Source organism: Alligator sinensis, unplaced genomic scaffold (genome assembly GCF_000455745.1).
Source record: "Alligator sinensis unplaced genomic scaffold, ASM45574v1 scaffold77_2, whole genome shotgun sequence".
In the NCBI taxonomy this organism is placed as follows: Eukaryota; Metazoa; Chordata; order Crocodylia; family Alligatoridae; genus Alligator; species Alligator sinensis.
The window spans coordinates 1,177,150-1,191,657 of record NW_005842016.1 but is presented as its reverse complement, the minus strand read 5'-3'; the positions used below and the strand labels follow the sequence as shown (position 1 = coordinate 1,191,657).

General features: G+C 43.9%; 1 protein-coding gene across 1 annotated transcript in view; it reads right to left on the bottom strand.

The window, feature by feature from the left end:
• DNAH9 (dynein axonemal heavy chain 9) overlaps window positions 1-14,508 on the bottom strand; it is a 524,795-nt gene that overhangs the window by 227,520 nt on the left and 282,767 nt on the right. The window contains exon 44 of the mRNA XM_025202178.1: window positions 4,330-4,492. Within this exon, the coding sequence (XP_025057963.1) occupies window positions 4,330-4,492 (163 nt within the window). The remainder of the gene's footprint in view (window positions 1-4,329; window positions 4,493-14,508) is intronic.

Below are 14,508 nucleotides of genomic sequence, written 5' to 3'. Positions count from 1 at the left end.
GCCAGAGAAGTGCTCAACTTGTTATGGCCACCCTCTTGTAGATTAATGTTCCACTTTTCCCCTGCAATGTTGATCACAGCTTCTCCCAGTATATACGGGGGGAGTGTGGGAGTTTGTTTTTCTCTTTTCTGTCCCCTCACAGGTCTCCAAACACGAATGATGACATTCCATAGCTGCACCAAAGCATTGCTGTGCATAGGTCTCTGGAGTCTGATGTCCAGACTCTATTCTGAACCTGCGATGCCTCTGAAACTCTGAAACTGTTTGCCATTTGGAGCCCAGGAAATAAAATGCCTGTGCCACATGCATGGATTCTATGAAAGTGGAAGCAACCCCCTGGCCCTACAGCGTCGCTACCAGTTCTGTAAGCCATCATGGACTCAAGTGGAACCTGTATCATAAGTTATTAAATTGCACTGGTAGGAGCAGGAGTCTCCTTAATTGATGCTGCAAATATAGAAGTTCTTGCTAATAAACTGTCATATGCCACTGAAAATATGGGGAAAATGGGAACTCCATTAACTGCATCTTTAAAGATGTTAAGCGAAGAACAGCAGTTAATAAGTAAGGTATTTCCTGGGTGGGAAAAACTCATAGAAGGGGATGAAAAGTTAATGATGTCTGGTGTACAGTCCTTCCAAAATAATGTATCATTGGCTTTAGCGTGTGAGCAAGCTCAGGCTCTCACCCAAAATGTTATCATGGGAATGATTCGGCAAGCCATGATGGGACAAATTCCCATGGAAGCAATCAACCTAATTCGGCCCCATGTAACGGAGGAAGAATTAGCCCTCCAGCCCTGGTGGAGATTAGTTAATGCTTCATATAATCACCACCAGCAAAGCTTGCAGTTATTCCTTATAACTGTGGCAGGCAAGGAAATTAGAACAATCCACCCAGTAGTCCCACTGGGATTACAAATTGATGATAGCTCAGTAATGTACTCCAGGGATCATAACACTTGGGCCTGGCAGAAAGATAGTGCATGGAAAACAGTAAATGTAAAAGGGTGCAGAAGAAAAGAAGGTTTAGGTTACATCTGTGAAGACCAAGCATTGGAGGAGCATGATGAATGTTTTTTTCCACAACCTGGAAACAAGTCTCACTGTTCCTTCGATGTTATCCAAGAAAGGGAATCTGCTATTGTTTATGTGGGTAAAGCATGTGTGTGCATGAGAACAAGATGTGATATTGTATTAATTAATGGATATTGGATTCAACCTATGGTGCCTTATATTAATCGCTGTTTCTGTAATGTAACCACTATTGTTACTTGTGATCTTAAGTTTACTGTACCTATATGGACCATACAACATTTGAATGCCTACCCTGAGCTCTACAAAGAGGTGTCCCCCATTTTACTAGGAATGGGTCTCATCACCATTAAGGAACTATTAACTCATCCCTCCTTACGAGCTGAACTGCAAAGACTCAAAGCTTTGGGAGAGAATGGCAAACTCGAGATTCAACACCACAATCAGGAAATCTCTAAGCTAGCAGCTACAGTTAAAAATGCAGGCCATCACTCCTGGTGGGAGGTTTTGTTTGGGTGGAGCCCCAATGCAACAGGTCTTTTAAATGTCATGCTTCACCCCATTGTAGTAATCATTAGTTTTCAAATTATACTAGTAATTAGTCTGATGCTACTAGTTTGCTGGATCCAGAGACTGATGCGACGATTGCAATGGATAGAAGGCCAGAACCAGTACCATGGAGCAAGAATGTGATGGGGATACTAGCTCAACGCAAGCACCCCATCAACGGGGGGAATTGTTACGTCTCAGCTCTGTATTCTTGGGGAACCCTGGTACAGGATGCAGTCTGTCTGACTCACAAAGGACTCACCCCCCTCCCCTCCTCTACCTAAACGAAACTGATTAAGATGCAGTGAGAGACGCACCTAAGACCCTCACCAGATAAGGGTGACGAGTGAATCAACTGCCCTAGGTCTCATTTACATGAGAGATGGAAAACAGAAAGCCTGAAGCAGAGACTGCAGTGAATTCTGGGACCAGAGAAGCAGGGGAGCACTGCATGATGGGGAATCTGTGCTTCCAATGTTAATCAACCCATGTTCACACACACCCAGCTCAGCATTTATCAGACCAGTTCTAATCTGGATTTACTAAGGACTTTTCCCCCCCAGACACACACACACAGCTCTAAGTTTAATAGGCATCTCGGGCCGTACATTCCCCGGTCCCACTATGGGAGGCCTATTTAAACTTGATTGACTAAAACTCGGTTGCCGGGTTAGGGAATGCTGAGGCAAGAGACCGAGTCAGAGGGGGTATGGGCAACATTTGAACAATGGTTAAGGGTTCATCACAGCATCCAGCCTGCTGGAGCCCTAATCCCAGGTGTTGTCATATCTTTCCCGAGACGACTGGTGGGAGTCCTCTCCACAAAAGGTTATGAGCACCCCAATAATTGTTTTAAGTCTGTTAAAAGACTATAGTAAGATCTGGAAAAGTCATGCTAAGCTGAGGCTTGTGCACAACAAGTAAAAATCCAAAATCCTGATGCTGCAAGCTATCTATTGTTCCTGAAGAAACCATGAGATATCCCATCAGTATATCTGCCACCCATAGGAATTTCAAGCTGGCTCCCAAGTATTTGGGTTACTCCCTAATCTTAAGTGTTTCCTGATTATCAATCAGTTTCCTGAGATGGTCCAAACCAGATAACCCCTTGTCAATAGAAAAGACAATGATTTACACTACTGAGGGTGCTTCGAAGCAGCTGAACTGAGGGTATAAAAATCTGTAAGTGTGTGTGCTGCTAGAGGGAGAAGAGGAAGAGGAAAAGGAAGGAAAAGAAGTAGAAGCAGGAGGAAAGAAGGAGAAGAAGAAAACCCCTGTGCTGACACCATCCCCTGTCGTTCTTGGGACGCTGGAAGAACAGATCATCTCTCCCTTCAAGGACTGTGCTACAGACTGTGCCTGTCAGCTTTGCAGCCTGAGTACCGTGGACTAGGTGAGATCCCAGCGTTCTCTGTCTTCTTTCTAGGCATAAACTTCTGAACCTGAACTGTATCAGTTAAGCTTGAGCTAAGTTTCCCCAAATACTTAGTGAAACCAGGGTAGTATTGTCATTGTTGGTGTTTGTTTTTCTTTTGCATGTCTATTACTACTAGTACTATTATATATTTCATATGCTTAGCAATAAATAACTTTTATAGTCAAACTGGTAGTAATTGGGTATATTTTTCCTTCTCTGCTTCTCTTTCCTCCCGTGCTCTGCAGCAACGCTTCTTTTACCTATGCTAAAGATCCCTGTGAAGCCCAAATTATTGTGGGGTCTGCTCATCAAGAGGCCAAAGATTGGGACGTGCTGAGTTTGAAACACATAAGGGGATCAGCTTGTACAGGCTGATTGACCCAGTTTGACTCAGACGTGCCCTTATGAACTGAATGCTGGCCCATGAGGGTGTCAGCTGGACACCCAGCCGGATTCAGAGGGATTCTGTTTACCTGTGTGCTTGTGTTTGACTGCATTTTATTGTTGCTCTTATGAACTGATTCTTGGCATATGAGGGTGTCAGCCTGTCCATGCTGATCAGCCCGGCCAGGTCAGGCGTGTCACGTTAATTTGTGTGTGTTTGTGTGTATGACTGATTTGGTGACTGGAGGAACCCAGTCCCATTGAGATTGAGTCCTGCAAGATAGCTCCACTGGGGGTCAGGGCTTGCAGAAGGGAGAAATACAGCTCCGTATAGTAACACAAGCAGCACATTGACAGAATCACCAAGACCCTAGAAACTATCCCTAATAAATGAGCACACCCCAAAGTAATGGGCAGATTTGGTAACACACTGATAACTGTGCATGATCATACCAGTTACATGAGATGGGGGTCAGTATATCTTGAATATATGAAGGATTTAGCTGTTTTTTTCTCCTATGGTATATCAAAAGATTGTAGAAGGATGATTTCAGATCAAGACAACTAATCTCTCATCTGTAAACATTTCAACCAAGCAGGCAATACAGTATGCTAGCAAGGTTTGAAAAACTGCCAGTGCCATAGCAAACATTGTACAGGGCTACAGAATTTCTAGCAGAATAATTCATTGTAGTTCAGCTCCCATAGCCATCTAGCTGATTCCTTGCATGTTATGTTTGCAGAATAATTAATTATAATGGAATCAAGAAAAAATAATCATCTAGGAGGAATCTATCACAGAACAATATAAATAAAAAGGAAGAATTTACAATTCCAAAGAACTGAACAACTATCAAGTTGTGAGCATTCAAAACATAGTATAGACAAAGTTATCAGAGGAAGAAATTTTGTTTTCTGCTTCTTCCCACTTTAAAAAGCTCCTACCTTCAGGTCAGGGATCCCATAACCTTTCTTCAGAGTGATCTGGAAAACCTCCAATGAACTAATGAAAGCTGCAAGTCTTGTCAGGCTCTGCTTGCCACTTCCACCTACACCAACGAGGAGAGCATTTCCTCTGGGTGATTCTAGGATACGGTTGATGCGGCAGCTAAATTGAAGCATACATAATTACTGGTTAAAAAGTTATTTTTTTATTGTTTGGAAGGTTTCAATGAATATCTATCGACTAAGAAATTGTTTTCTGAATGGGAGGCAAAAATAAAACCTCAAATGTTACTTTAAGAGAACACATAGATTAACAAAACATACTGAGTTACTGAGATCAGGAGTGGGAGTGGGAGATTCATGATCCATAGGAACTGCTTCCTATGCCGACTATGTCCAGCAATAGTTGGAAGTTTGACCAGGGAAATATAGTCCTGAATGTAATGACTACTGAAGTAGCAGAGCTTAGCTTCCATAACATAGGAAAAAGTTGTTGTCTTTTTAACTCATCATAGTCTTTTTCTGTCCATATCTTACGGAGCATATTTGCAATCAATACAAATTTGATGAGTAAAAAATGCAATCAAACATAAATGCTAAAGTAGTAATTCCAGCCTTGTCAGTCTCTAATTTCTGTTTTAGCTGATGACTTCAATTGAGTAGAAACATTTTAAAGTAAATCTCTTGTCTCCATTTGCAGAACACAGGCCAAATCAGAATATGTTTGTTATAGTACGGTAAAAAAAAGGGTAAATGTGTCACTCTGTAGGCAATTCATTCCCGCAAGCAGAAACACTGTGTTTCAGGTATAGATGGTCTACCTGTGTCAGAAAAGTCACGTTGTCAATGTGGCAAGTAGCCACCATATTGGAATCCATGATGACTACTGTGAATTCACATTTGGGTCAATATTTCAGCCCCCAGTAGGGATAGAAAATGAATTCCAATGATGTAACCAACATTATATGAACTGAGGAGACCAATCATAATATTTCCATTGTGGAAACCATATTAGAGTCCAATATGACTGTCACCAATTTACAGTTTTGTTCATTATTAGATACCCAAAAGGTTTGCAAAATTGCTACATCAACTCTGTTCTGTTTCACATTACCTTGACATGAACACCTCTAATTCAGATTATCAACAAGAGATGCACCCTTACCACACTTAAGCAAATGTTATAATGGAGCCAACAGCATCACTGAGTCCAGCAAAGCACAGTAGGTATGACTTGGAATCTATAAGATGCATCATATGTCTTGTAGTAGGTTTGCCATCAATGATTAGCCCAAGTACACCTACTGGAATTGCACAAATAAATGAGGCACTAGTTCACTGTAGGATCATTCCTGAATTTGTCACTTGTTATGGCAGTATTCTTGAGAGAAAATCATGGTGTTTTGAACCTGCGTAAGGGATAGTGAAGAGGAGATCAATGCCTACTGCCAGGCTCTTCGCCTGAAGAAAAAAGAGGGAAGAACAAGGTTGCCTGGTATGACAAGGGTGGACAAGAGGAGCTCCCACAAAGTCCAGCCAGGGGTTGCTTGGATGAAGGTTGTCCCTGGCCCCAAGGCACGCTGCAACAGGGTCACCAGCCCCCTGGATCTTCACAATAGGTACAAACTCCTCACAGCACCAGTAGAGCCGCCAAAGCCAGTACCTGAGGAAGAAAGGCAACCAGCAACCACCCCTAAGAAGAAATACAGAGTGGTCATCAAGGGAGACTCCCTCTTGAGGGGGACAGAGGGAGAGATCTGCTGCCCTGACCCCTTAGCCCATGAGATCTGCTGCCTCCCAGGAGCCCGTATCCAGGATGTAGCTGAGAGGATCCTGAAACTTGTCTGGCCCTCCAACCACTACCGCATGCTCCTCATCCATGTGGGCACAAATGACATGGCTCGCAGCAATCCCAGCCAGGTTATGCATGACTACAAGGCTCTGGGAGTGGGGCTCAGAGGATTGGGGCTGCAGGTGGTTTTCTCCTCAATCCTTCTGGTTACAGGTCACGGGTATAGGAGGGAGAGACAAATGGAAGAAGTAAACAGAAGACTGCGACACTGGTGCCTTGGGAAGGCTTTGGCTTCTTTGACCACAGTCCACACTTCAGAGAGAGAGGCAGCAGTTTGTTGGGAAAGGATAGCCTCCACTTCACTCCAATGGGGAAGAAGCTCTTGTCTGCCAGAATGACTGACCTGCTCAATTGGGCTTTAAACTAAGTTTTCTGGGGGGTGGATGAACCAATGCAAACCCACCAAGCATCAACCACAAAATCAGCTGGTCAGGCTACACAAGGGAACTTGCTCCTACCCCAGTCAAGGGATGGGACTCTTCTAGGAGTGCAGGAAAGACTAGGGCTTCCAATGGCAGACTTACTTGCCTGTACACAAATGCCAGGAGCCTGAGGAACAAACAGGAAGAACTGGCCCTTCTGCTAAAAAGAAATAAATACCATTTCATAGGGATAACAGAGACCTGGTGGGACTCCACATATGAATGGATCACAGGTATAGATGGCTATACCTTGTACAGGAGGGATCATGTTGCAAGAAAGGGTGGGAATGTAGCTCTCTATGTGAAGGAGCAGTACAGTTCCCTACAGAGGGAACTCCCAAGGGAACTCTACAGAGCAGAGATTGGCTCCCAAGGAGGGTGACCTGAGACCCTCTGGGTTAGAATACAGGGGGAATGTGGTGAAGAGGATATAACAGTAGGAGTCTACTACAGACCTCCTCATCAGGAACAGGAGTTTGACCATGAATTCACTAGGGAACTGGCAGAGGCTGCATGCTCTCAGTGCATGGTTGTCATGGGTGACTTCAACTACCTTGACATCTCATGGGAAGAGCAGTCAGCCAAATCCAATAGTTTGTAAAGCTCCCTCGCATGCATTGATGAGCTCTACTTGTCTCAAAAAGTCTACAGGCCAACAAGAGGTAAGGTGCTGCTGGATCTGGTACTGGCCAAAGGGAATGATCTAGTCAGTGACCTGAGAATTGAAGGAAAGCTGGGAGACAGTGACCATGAGTTGACCATAGCAAATTAGTCAGCAATGCAGAAATCTTTGACTTTAGGAAAGCCAACTTTCACAAGCCTAGGAGGCTAGTTGTTGAGGCCCTGATCTGACAGGAAGGGGAGTCCACGATGGCACGCTCCTTAAGGATACAATCCTTGAAAAACAAGGGAAGTCCATTTCAGCCCATAAAAAATGTAGCAAAAGGGCCAAGTGACCCCCTTGGCTCAGTAGGGAACTCATGGACCTCCTGTATGTAAAAAGAGAAGCTTATAAAGGATGGAAGTTAGGAAACACCACTAAGGAGGAGTATTCAGCACCGGGGAGCGAACTAAGAAAGCCAAGACTGAAACCTAACTCAAACTGGCTATAAGAATCAAGGACAATAAGACATCCTTCTTCAGATACGTGGGAAGTTGAAAACCCCCCACCAAGGGCAACACTGGGCCCCTACTAAACCAAATGGGGCAGCTGATAACCGACACCCAGGAAAAATCCAATCTCCTTAATGATCACTTTGTGTCAGTCTTCCACCAGCCAAAGGGGATTACCCTCCCTGGTAAGATGCAGGTTTACCAGGGTAAAGGTGAACACACGCTCTTCATTGGCACAGATCTTGTGAGGGAACACCTTGAGAGGCTGGACATCCACAAATCAGATGGCCTGGATGGAATGCACCCAAGAGTGCTAAAGGAGCTAGCTGATATCATAGCACAGCCAATGGTGAGCATATTTAAGAACTCGTGGCACTCGGGTGAGGTACCTGAAGATTGGAAGAAGGCCAATGCGGTGCTTATCTTCAACAAAGGGAGGAAGGAAGATCCTGGGAACTACAGGCCAATCACTTTGACCTCAATCCCTGGAAAGACCTTGGAAAAAAAATCAAAGAAACCATTAACAACAAGTTAACAGAAGGAAATGTTCTGAGAGATAGCCAACACAGCTTTGTTGTGGGTTGGTCTTGCCTGACCAATTTCATTTCCTTCTATGACCAGATGACACATCATCTGGACAAAGGAGAAGAGGTTGATATCATCTATTTGGACTTCACAAAAGCCTTTGTCCTGGTATCCCATGATGCCCTCCTGGCACAGTTGGGGAACTGCAGCCTCGAGAAACTTATGTGAATGGTGATATGTATCTATTGAAGGGAATGTTGATTAAATTGCACTTGTTGGAATAGTTGGCAAACACTTGTTGCACAAAGCAATCAGCCAAATCTCCAAATGTTTGTGCTGTTTTTGGCTTTCCAATTCTCTGTACAAGAGCCATGACATCAATAATAACAGCTGATTTCTCATAGGTCAGACCTGTGGTTGGACCCAGAGAGTGATAGTTGATGGTACCGAATCAACATGGCACATGGTGACAAGAGGCATCCCCAGGGCTCCATTCTGAGATCTGTACTCTTTAATGTATGTATAAATGATCTGGATTCTGGTGTCAAAAGCAGACTGGCTAACTTCACTGACAACACCAAACTATGGGGAAGACTAGAGGATAGGTTGGTGATTAAGGCTGACCTTGACAGGCTTGCAAGGTGGGTGGATCAAACCTGATGGCATTTAACATGGAGAAATGCAAGGTACTCCACCTCAGGAGAAAAAACCCACATCATATTTATAGGCTCAGAAGTGCTACACTCACTAGCATCATGACTGAAAGAGACTGAGGGGTCATGATTGACTACAAGATCAATATGAGCCACCAATGCAATGCCACAGCTGAAAAAGCAAACGAAACTCTGGCTTGCATCTACCAATGCATCTCAAGCAAGACTTGGCCTTAGTGAGGCCACAGCTGGAATACTGTATCCAATTCTGGGCTCCGCAATTCAGAAAGGATGTGGAGAAGCTTGAAAGAGTCTAGAGGACAGCCACGCGCATGATTAGAGGACAAGAAGGCAGGCCTTATGAGGAGAAGCTGAGAGTCACGGGACTCTTCAGCCTGGAAAAGCATAGGTTCAGGGATGACTTGGTGGCAGATTGGGGAAAATCACCCGGTTGGAGCTGCTGCTCACGTAACATCCTTGGAGGTACAGGGCCAGAACTATGGGGATGAAGAACGTTCCTAGTCCTGGGGCATGACCTAAAACTATACCCTGCAGGATGGGGTGGTGGGGCTGCCTGTGGCGGGGTGGTCCCCAGGAAATGCCACACCAGTTGCCTCCCTATTGAAAGGCAAGTATGGGATGCCTTATAGTCTCACCCCCCAGAAACTGTTGGGTAAATCTGTAGCAGAGACAGGTTAAGGGTTCAGGCATATCTACGGACACCTGAGTCCCATGGGGTTTAAGACCCTGCGGCCCCAGTGAAGGGGGACCAAGTAGTGGCCCCAGTAAGGGGGCAACAGGCCACATAGAGTAGGGTTTGCAGGGGTGGCCTGATGGACTGTGCATGAGAGCACAGAGTAGGCCCTGTGTGACCTGAAGGGCTGCGTAGGGGCACACAGAGTAGAGTCTGTGTGACCTGAAGGACTGCGCAGAGGCTGGCCCCAACAGTTCGGTGATGGAGATCTTAGTGCAGGGGCAACATATAGGGGGTACACACGTGCGCCCCCTACAAAAAGGCACTGGCGCCTGCGGGCGGTCACTGCTTGCCACACCCTCTCCCTTCCGCTGCTGACACTGTTGGTGGCATCCGTGGGTGGTCAGTGATCCCCACTGGCCACTGCTGCTGGCGGCGTATGTGGGTGGTCACTGACCCCTGGTTGGCACTTGCCATGCCCCTCTCCCCCTCACCCCCAACAGCACCGGTAGTGTCTGCAGGAGCTCCCGCTTACCGCTGCCGCATCCCCCCAGCCACCGGGGGCGCACGTAGTTCATGCCCTAGTGAAAGGGCATGGTTGGAGGCCCTAGTGAGAGGGCAGGAAGCCCAGGCACATATGAGGATGCCTGAGGCAGGGTTTTTACTTTGGATGCCAACTGTGAGGCCTGGGACACGGTATAAGGGAAGATTCAGAGCTGTGCATAACACCCTTGGCATCAGGGCATAAAATGAGCAGCCTCCCACATTATTACAGCCTCTTTTATACATCAAGTTGTGGCAGGAAAGACAGGGCAGTCTGCTCTAGACAGGTGGGCAGGCTGACCTCGTGTCTCCCCCCCCCGTCACACAGATGCTATTTCTGAGAAATCAGCTGTTATTATTGATGGTATGGATCTTGTACAGAGAATAGGAAAGCCAAAAACAGCACGAACATTTGGAGATTTGGCTGATTGCTTTGTGCAACAAGTGTTTGCCAACTATTCCAATTTGTGCAATTTAGTTTACATTCCCTTCAATAGATACATATCTCTATTCATAAAGGCAGGCTCGAGAATATTAAAGACTCACACTACTAGGCAGATCCACAGAATCATTTGCAGTAGATCTCTTCTGTTACCAGCATGATGGAGTAGTTTCATACCCTTACCAGCAAACAAAGAAAAACTAGTTAATTTACTAAGTGAGGAGCTTCTTAAGGAATCATGCCAATGTTTCTGAAGTTAACAAGTGCTCATTGTTGGTTGTTTCACTAATAGAAAAGCAGAGCACTCCAGCTAAAGTGATGTTTTGCAAAAACATTCACAGCAAGAAGAGACAGACACAAGAATGCTCTGACACAGCAAACATGCAGTCAGCCAGGGACACTCCTCTATAGTATTCTCCTGCAATGAAACAGGCATACTAGTCCTTCTTCTATGGTATAATCTTGTGCCTAAGGTTTGGATGAAGAGAAGCAACCCATTAAGATTGTCATTATATTACCAGTGGATTAAACTATTACATTTTTGTGTTGCCTCAAGGTGAACATATGCCTGTGTGTTTCATTACCAGTGAGTCATGTATTATTAATATCAGGCATTTACATTCTGAATTTTTTTTAAAAAGTCTTATTCAGTGTAACTCAAACAAGTAGGCTAGCCTGAGTTATAATGTTTTCAGTAGGCCTGCTATGACATTTATAGTGATAGAATTTTGAAGTTTTAGCATTAAAGTACTGTTTGCTAGGTTTTTTAATTACATTGAGTCAATACATACATGTTAATGTGTCGGCCATATTGGAATGCAATATGGTTATTACAATGGAAATGTTACAATTGATCTTCTTGGTTCATACAGTGTTGGTTTTGTCATTGGAATTAATTTCCTAACCCTACTGGGGGCTGAGATATTGACCAAAATGTGAATTCACGGTTATCATCTTGGATTCCAATATGGCAGCTACATACACTACTTGCCAGATTGGCAACATGACTTCTCTAACACAGGTAGACCACCTCTGCCTGGAACACAGTTGCTGCTTATGGCAATGAGTTGCCTACAACAACAAAATCTAAAGACCTCATTGGCCAATTTATATCCAAATATTAGTAAATTTTTGATTAATTTCCCAAGTAGATGTTTCTACTGAGAATGTGTCTAAGGTTCCACATAAACTATGTACATGTTACTGGTGATGAACAATTACTCACATAAATCCTAGTATGTATATTTAATATTATCTTATATAGTGATCGGCTATGTTAATACCTCTTAGTTACTAACTCATTATAGGCCAGGTTTTGCCACCCTCATTCATACTGGGTAGTACTCCCTCAAGGAAAAGCCATATCCTCTACACTTGTGGGTGAAGCACAGGCTCTATATAAAGAACGAACTAATCATGGGAAGGTTTCTAGGAGGCAAATCATTTAAGCAACAAATCTCAAAAGGAAAAAATCATTCATTTGTCATGCTAGGATTCCTTAGCATCCATATTTGTACTTGCTGAAGTTATAAAACATTTTTTTGAGAAGAATGCTTTTTAATTAAGATAATTTCCTTTAAAATATCAAGAAAATAGCTGAGGTGTGGCCTATGGGGTACACTGAGTAAATCTTCAAATTGCACCAAAATGTTTTCAATGTAACGGTGACTGTCATGGTGTGGGATCCCCAGGGATGGCCATGATGCCCCTAGGGCTCCAAGACCATGCCAATCCCACCCTCCAGGCACCCTTTTTCTCACCTGCCATGTCTTGCTGGTAATTATGATAAACAGGGAGGCTGCCCTTGAGTATATGTATGGACACAGTACTAATGGACCCTACTGAACCCTGTGGGTTCCTGGACCCCTTTTTGGGTCTGATTCAAAATGGATGCCTCACGGGACACCCTCAGCCTTATGGGCTAGATGCGTGCCTCCAAAACCATCCCTTTACCACACTCCATGCCTCGCAGGTGGTATTCAAATGTTGTTCCTCTGAGGCCTTACTGTAGCTCAGCTTCCTGTCATCACTGGGCTCTCCACAACCCTATCCTGGTCTCCATGGGGTTGTAATTTACTTTTTTTTTTCCTTCACAGAAATCAAAGTTATGTGTGCTGCTGAAGTTAAAAAAAAAAAGATGTCAAATGGATAAAAATGGGAGAAGTGGTTTCTTTATGATTTGTTTATTAGTAATGAGGTGGGGAGGGGGCTTAAAAAATGCATGAAAAAAAGTGTACTGCCAGACTGACAACCCTAGTCAGGTATTCGGAAGATGGGGACAATGAAAGCCTCATTCAAAAACCATGGCTCCTTGCCATCATTCAAGAAGAGTTGAATACCAGCCTCCCTCAGCTCATAGGCAACTGCTGACATTGCCAAACATGGGGAAAGTGGGATAGCTTGTAGATAGTCTGTAGGGGACTTGCCCCTGCATTCTAAACTAACACCATCACCTTAGCACTCCAGAATGGGAACGTATACCTGCAAGGGGCTGCTTGGTTCATCAAATCTAGTCATCTTTTTATGCCAAGCAATCCATTTCATACAGTGATCAAGCTCAGAGTGAAAAGTACTTAGGTTTTTGCCTCAGTCATGTTAAAAGGCTTTCCTAGAACTTTACTGTTCTAATTGTTAGAAACCTTCTAATTTCCAATCCAAATTTATTCATGACTAGTTCACATTCATTTGTCTTACATCTACATAGCCCATCTTTGGTACCTCAAAAAATTCTTCTCCTGCTATTTATTTATCTGATGCATTTACAGAGAGCAAAAAAGTATGCCCTGTCAGACTTTGCTATATTAAGGTAAACCAGCTTAGCTGTTAGTCTTTTCTTAAAAGTAGACTCTCTGGATCACAGCTTAATTAAGTTATACAGCATCTTCATTTAAGCATCACAGTGCCTAAACATTTAGACAAATTGCCCCAGAAATGTGTTACAGATCAAAAAAGTTAGGTGCCTAGGCTTTCTATACAGCAAGTGGGAAAGCCTAAGGGCATTTTTACACATGCTCTGGTGGTGTGGGGGTGCTTTAATTAGAGTGTCTCCAAAAGCTGCTCTAATAAAAGTGCTCAAAGCGTCTCATGTATTAGTGTTCCCCCACACTTCAAAATAGCAGGGACGCTTTACCTAATGCTCATTAAACAAGCTGTAGTTAAAGCACCCCTGCTGCCATTTTGAAGCATGGGGACACTGATACATGAGACACAGAGGCTGGCTGGAGCGTGCTGATTAGCATGCTCCAGCAGACTCAATTAATCCAGTCTGCTCCGATGCGCTGTAATTACAGTGCCTCCAAAGAATGATCTAGATCATCACATAGTCACTTAGGACAGAGTGTCTTGCCAATAGGAAATGCTAAACAGGGATGTATCTGAACTCTTGCTTCTTCTTGAAGCTTACAGGTAGAATCCTATTTCACTTTATGAACTCAAGGGCCAAAAATAGCATTCATGCAGCTAGGTAAACTGCTGTTTGACTACATAAGGTGAAATAGGATTCTGTCGTGTGTGTCTGACTCAGGTCTGTTAAGGGAGGCACTTCTGTCATGTTAGGACCCAACTCACTTGAAGGGGAAACACCTACTTGAGCCAAAACACCTAACTTACAGCAGTACTGATTTCAAAATAAAGAAGTGCATATTATGTTTTCTCTTGAACATGTTAAATTTAAAAACACTTTTTGCTCAAATGTCTAGTGGGTGAAGGATTTACCCAAGAAGTGGAATAGTAGGGTTCTAGGCCAACTTGAAGAGATTTCTATCTATATTTTCTACATCTCCAGATACTGTCCTCACTATCTAGTTGTAGAATAGTTAGGAGGTGCAGCCTCCACCCCTTTGGCTGAAGAAGCTGGACCATTGGACATTCAAGAATAATACAGTCATGGGGCTAGAAGGAAAGAAAATAATCAGGAGCATGACTTCATAGCCGAC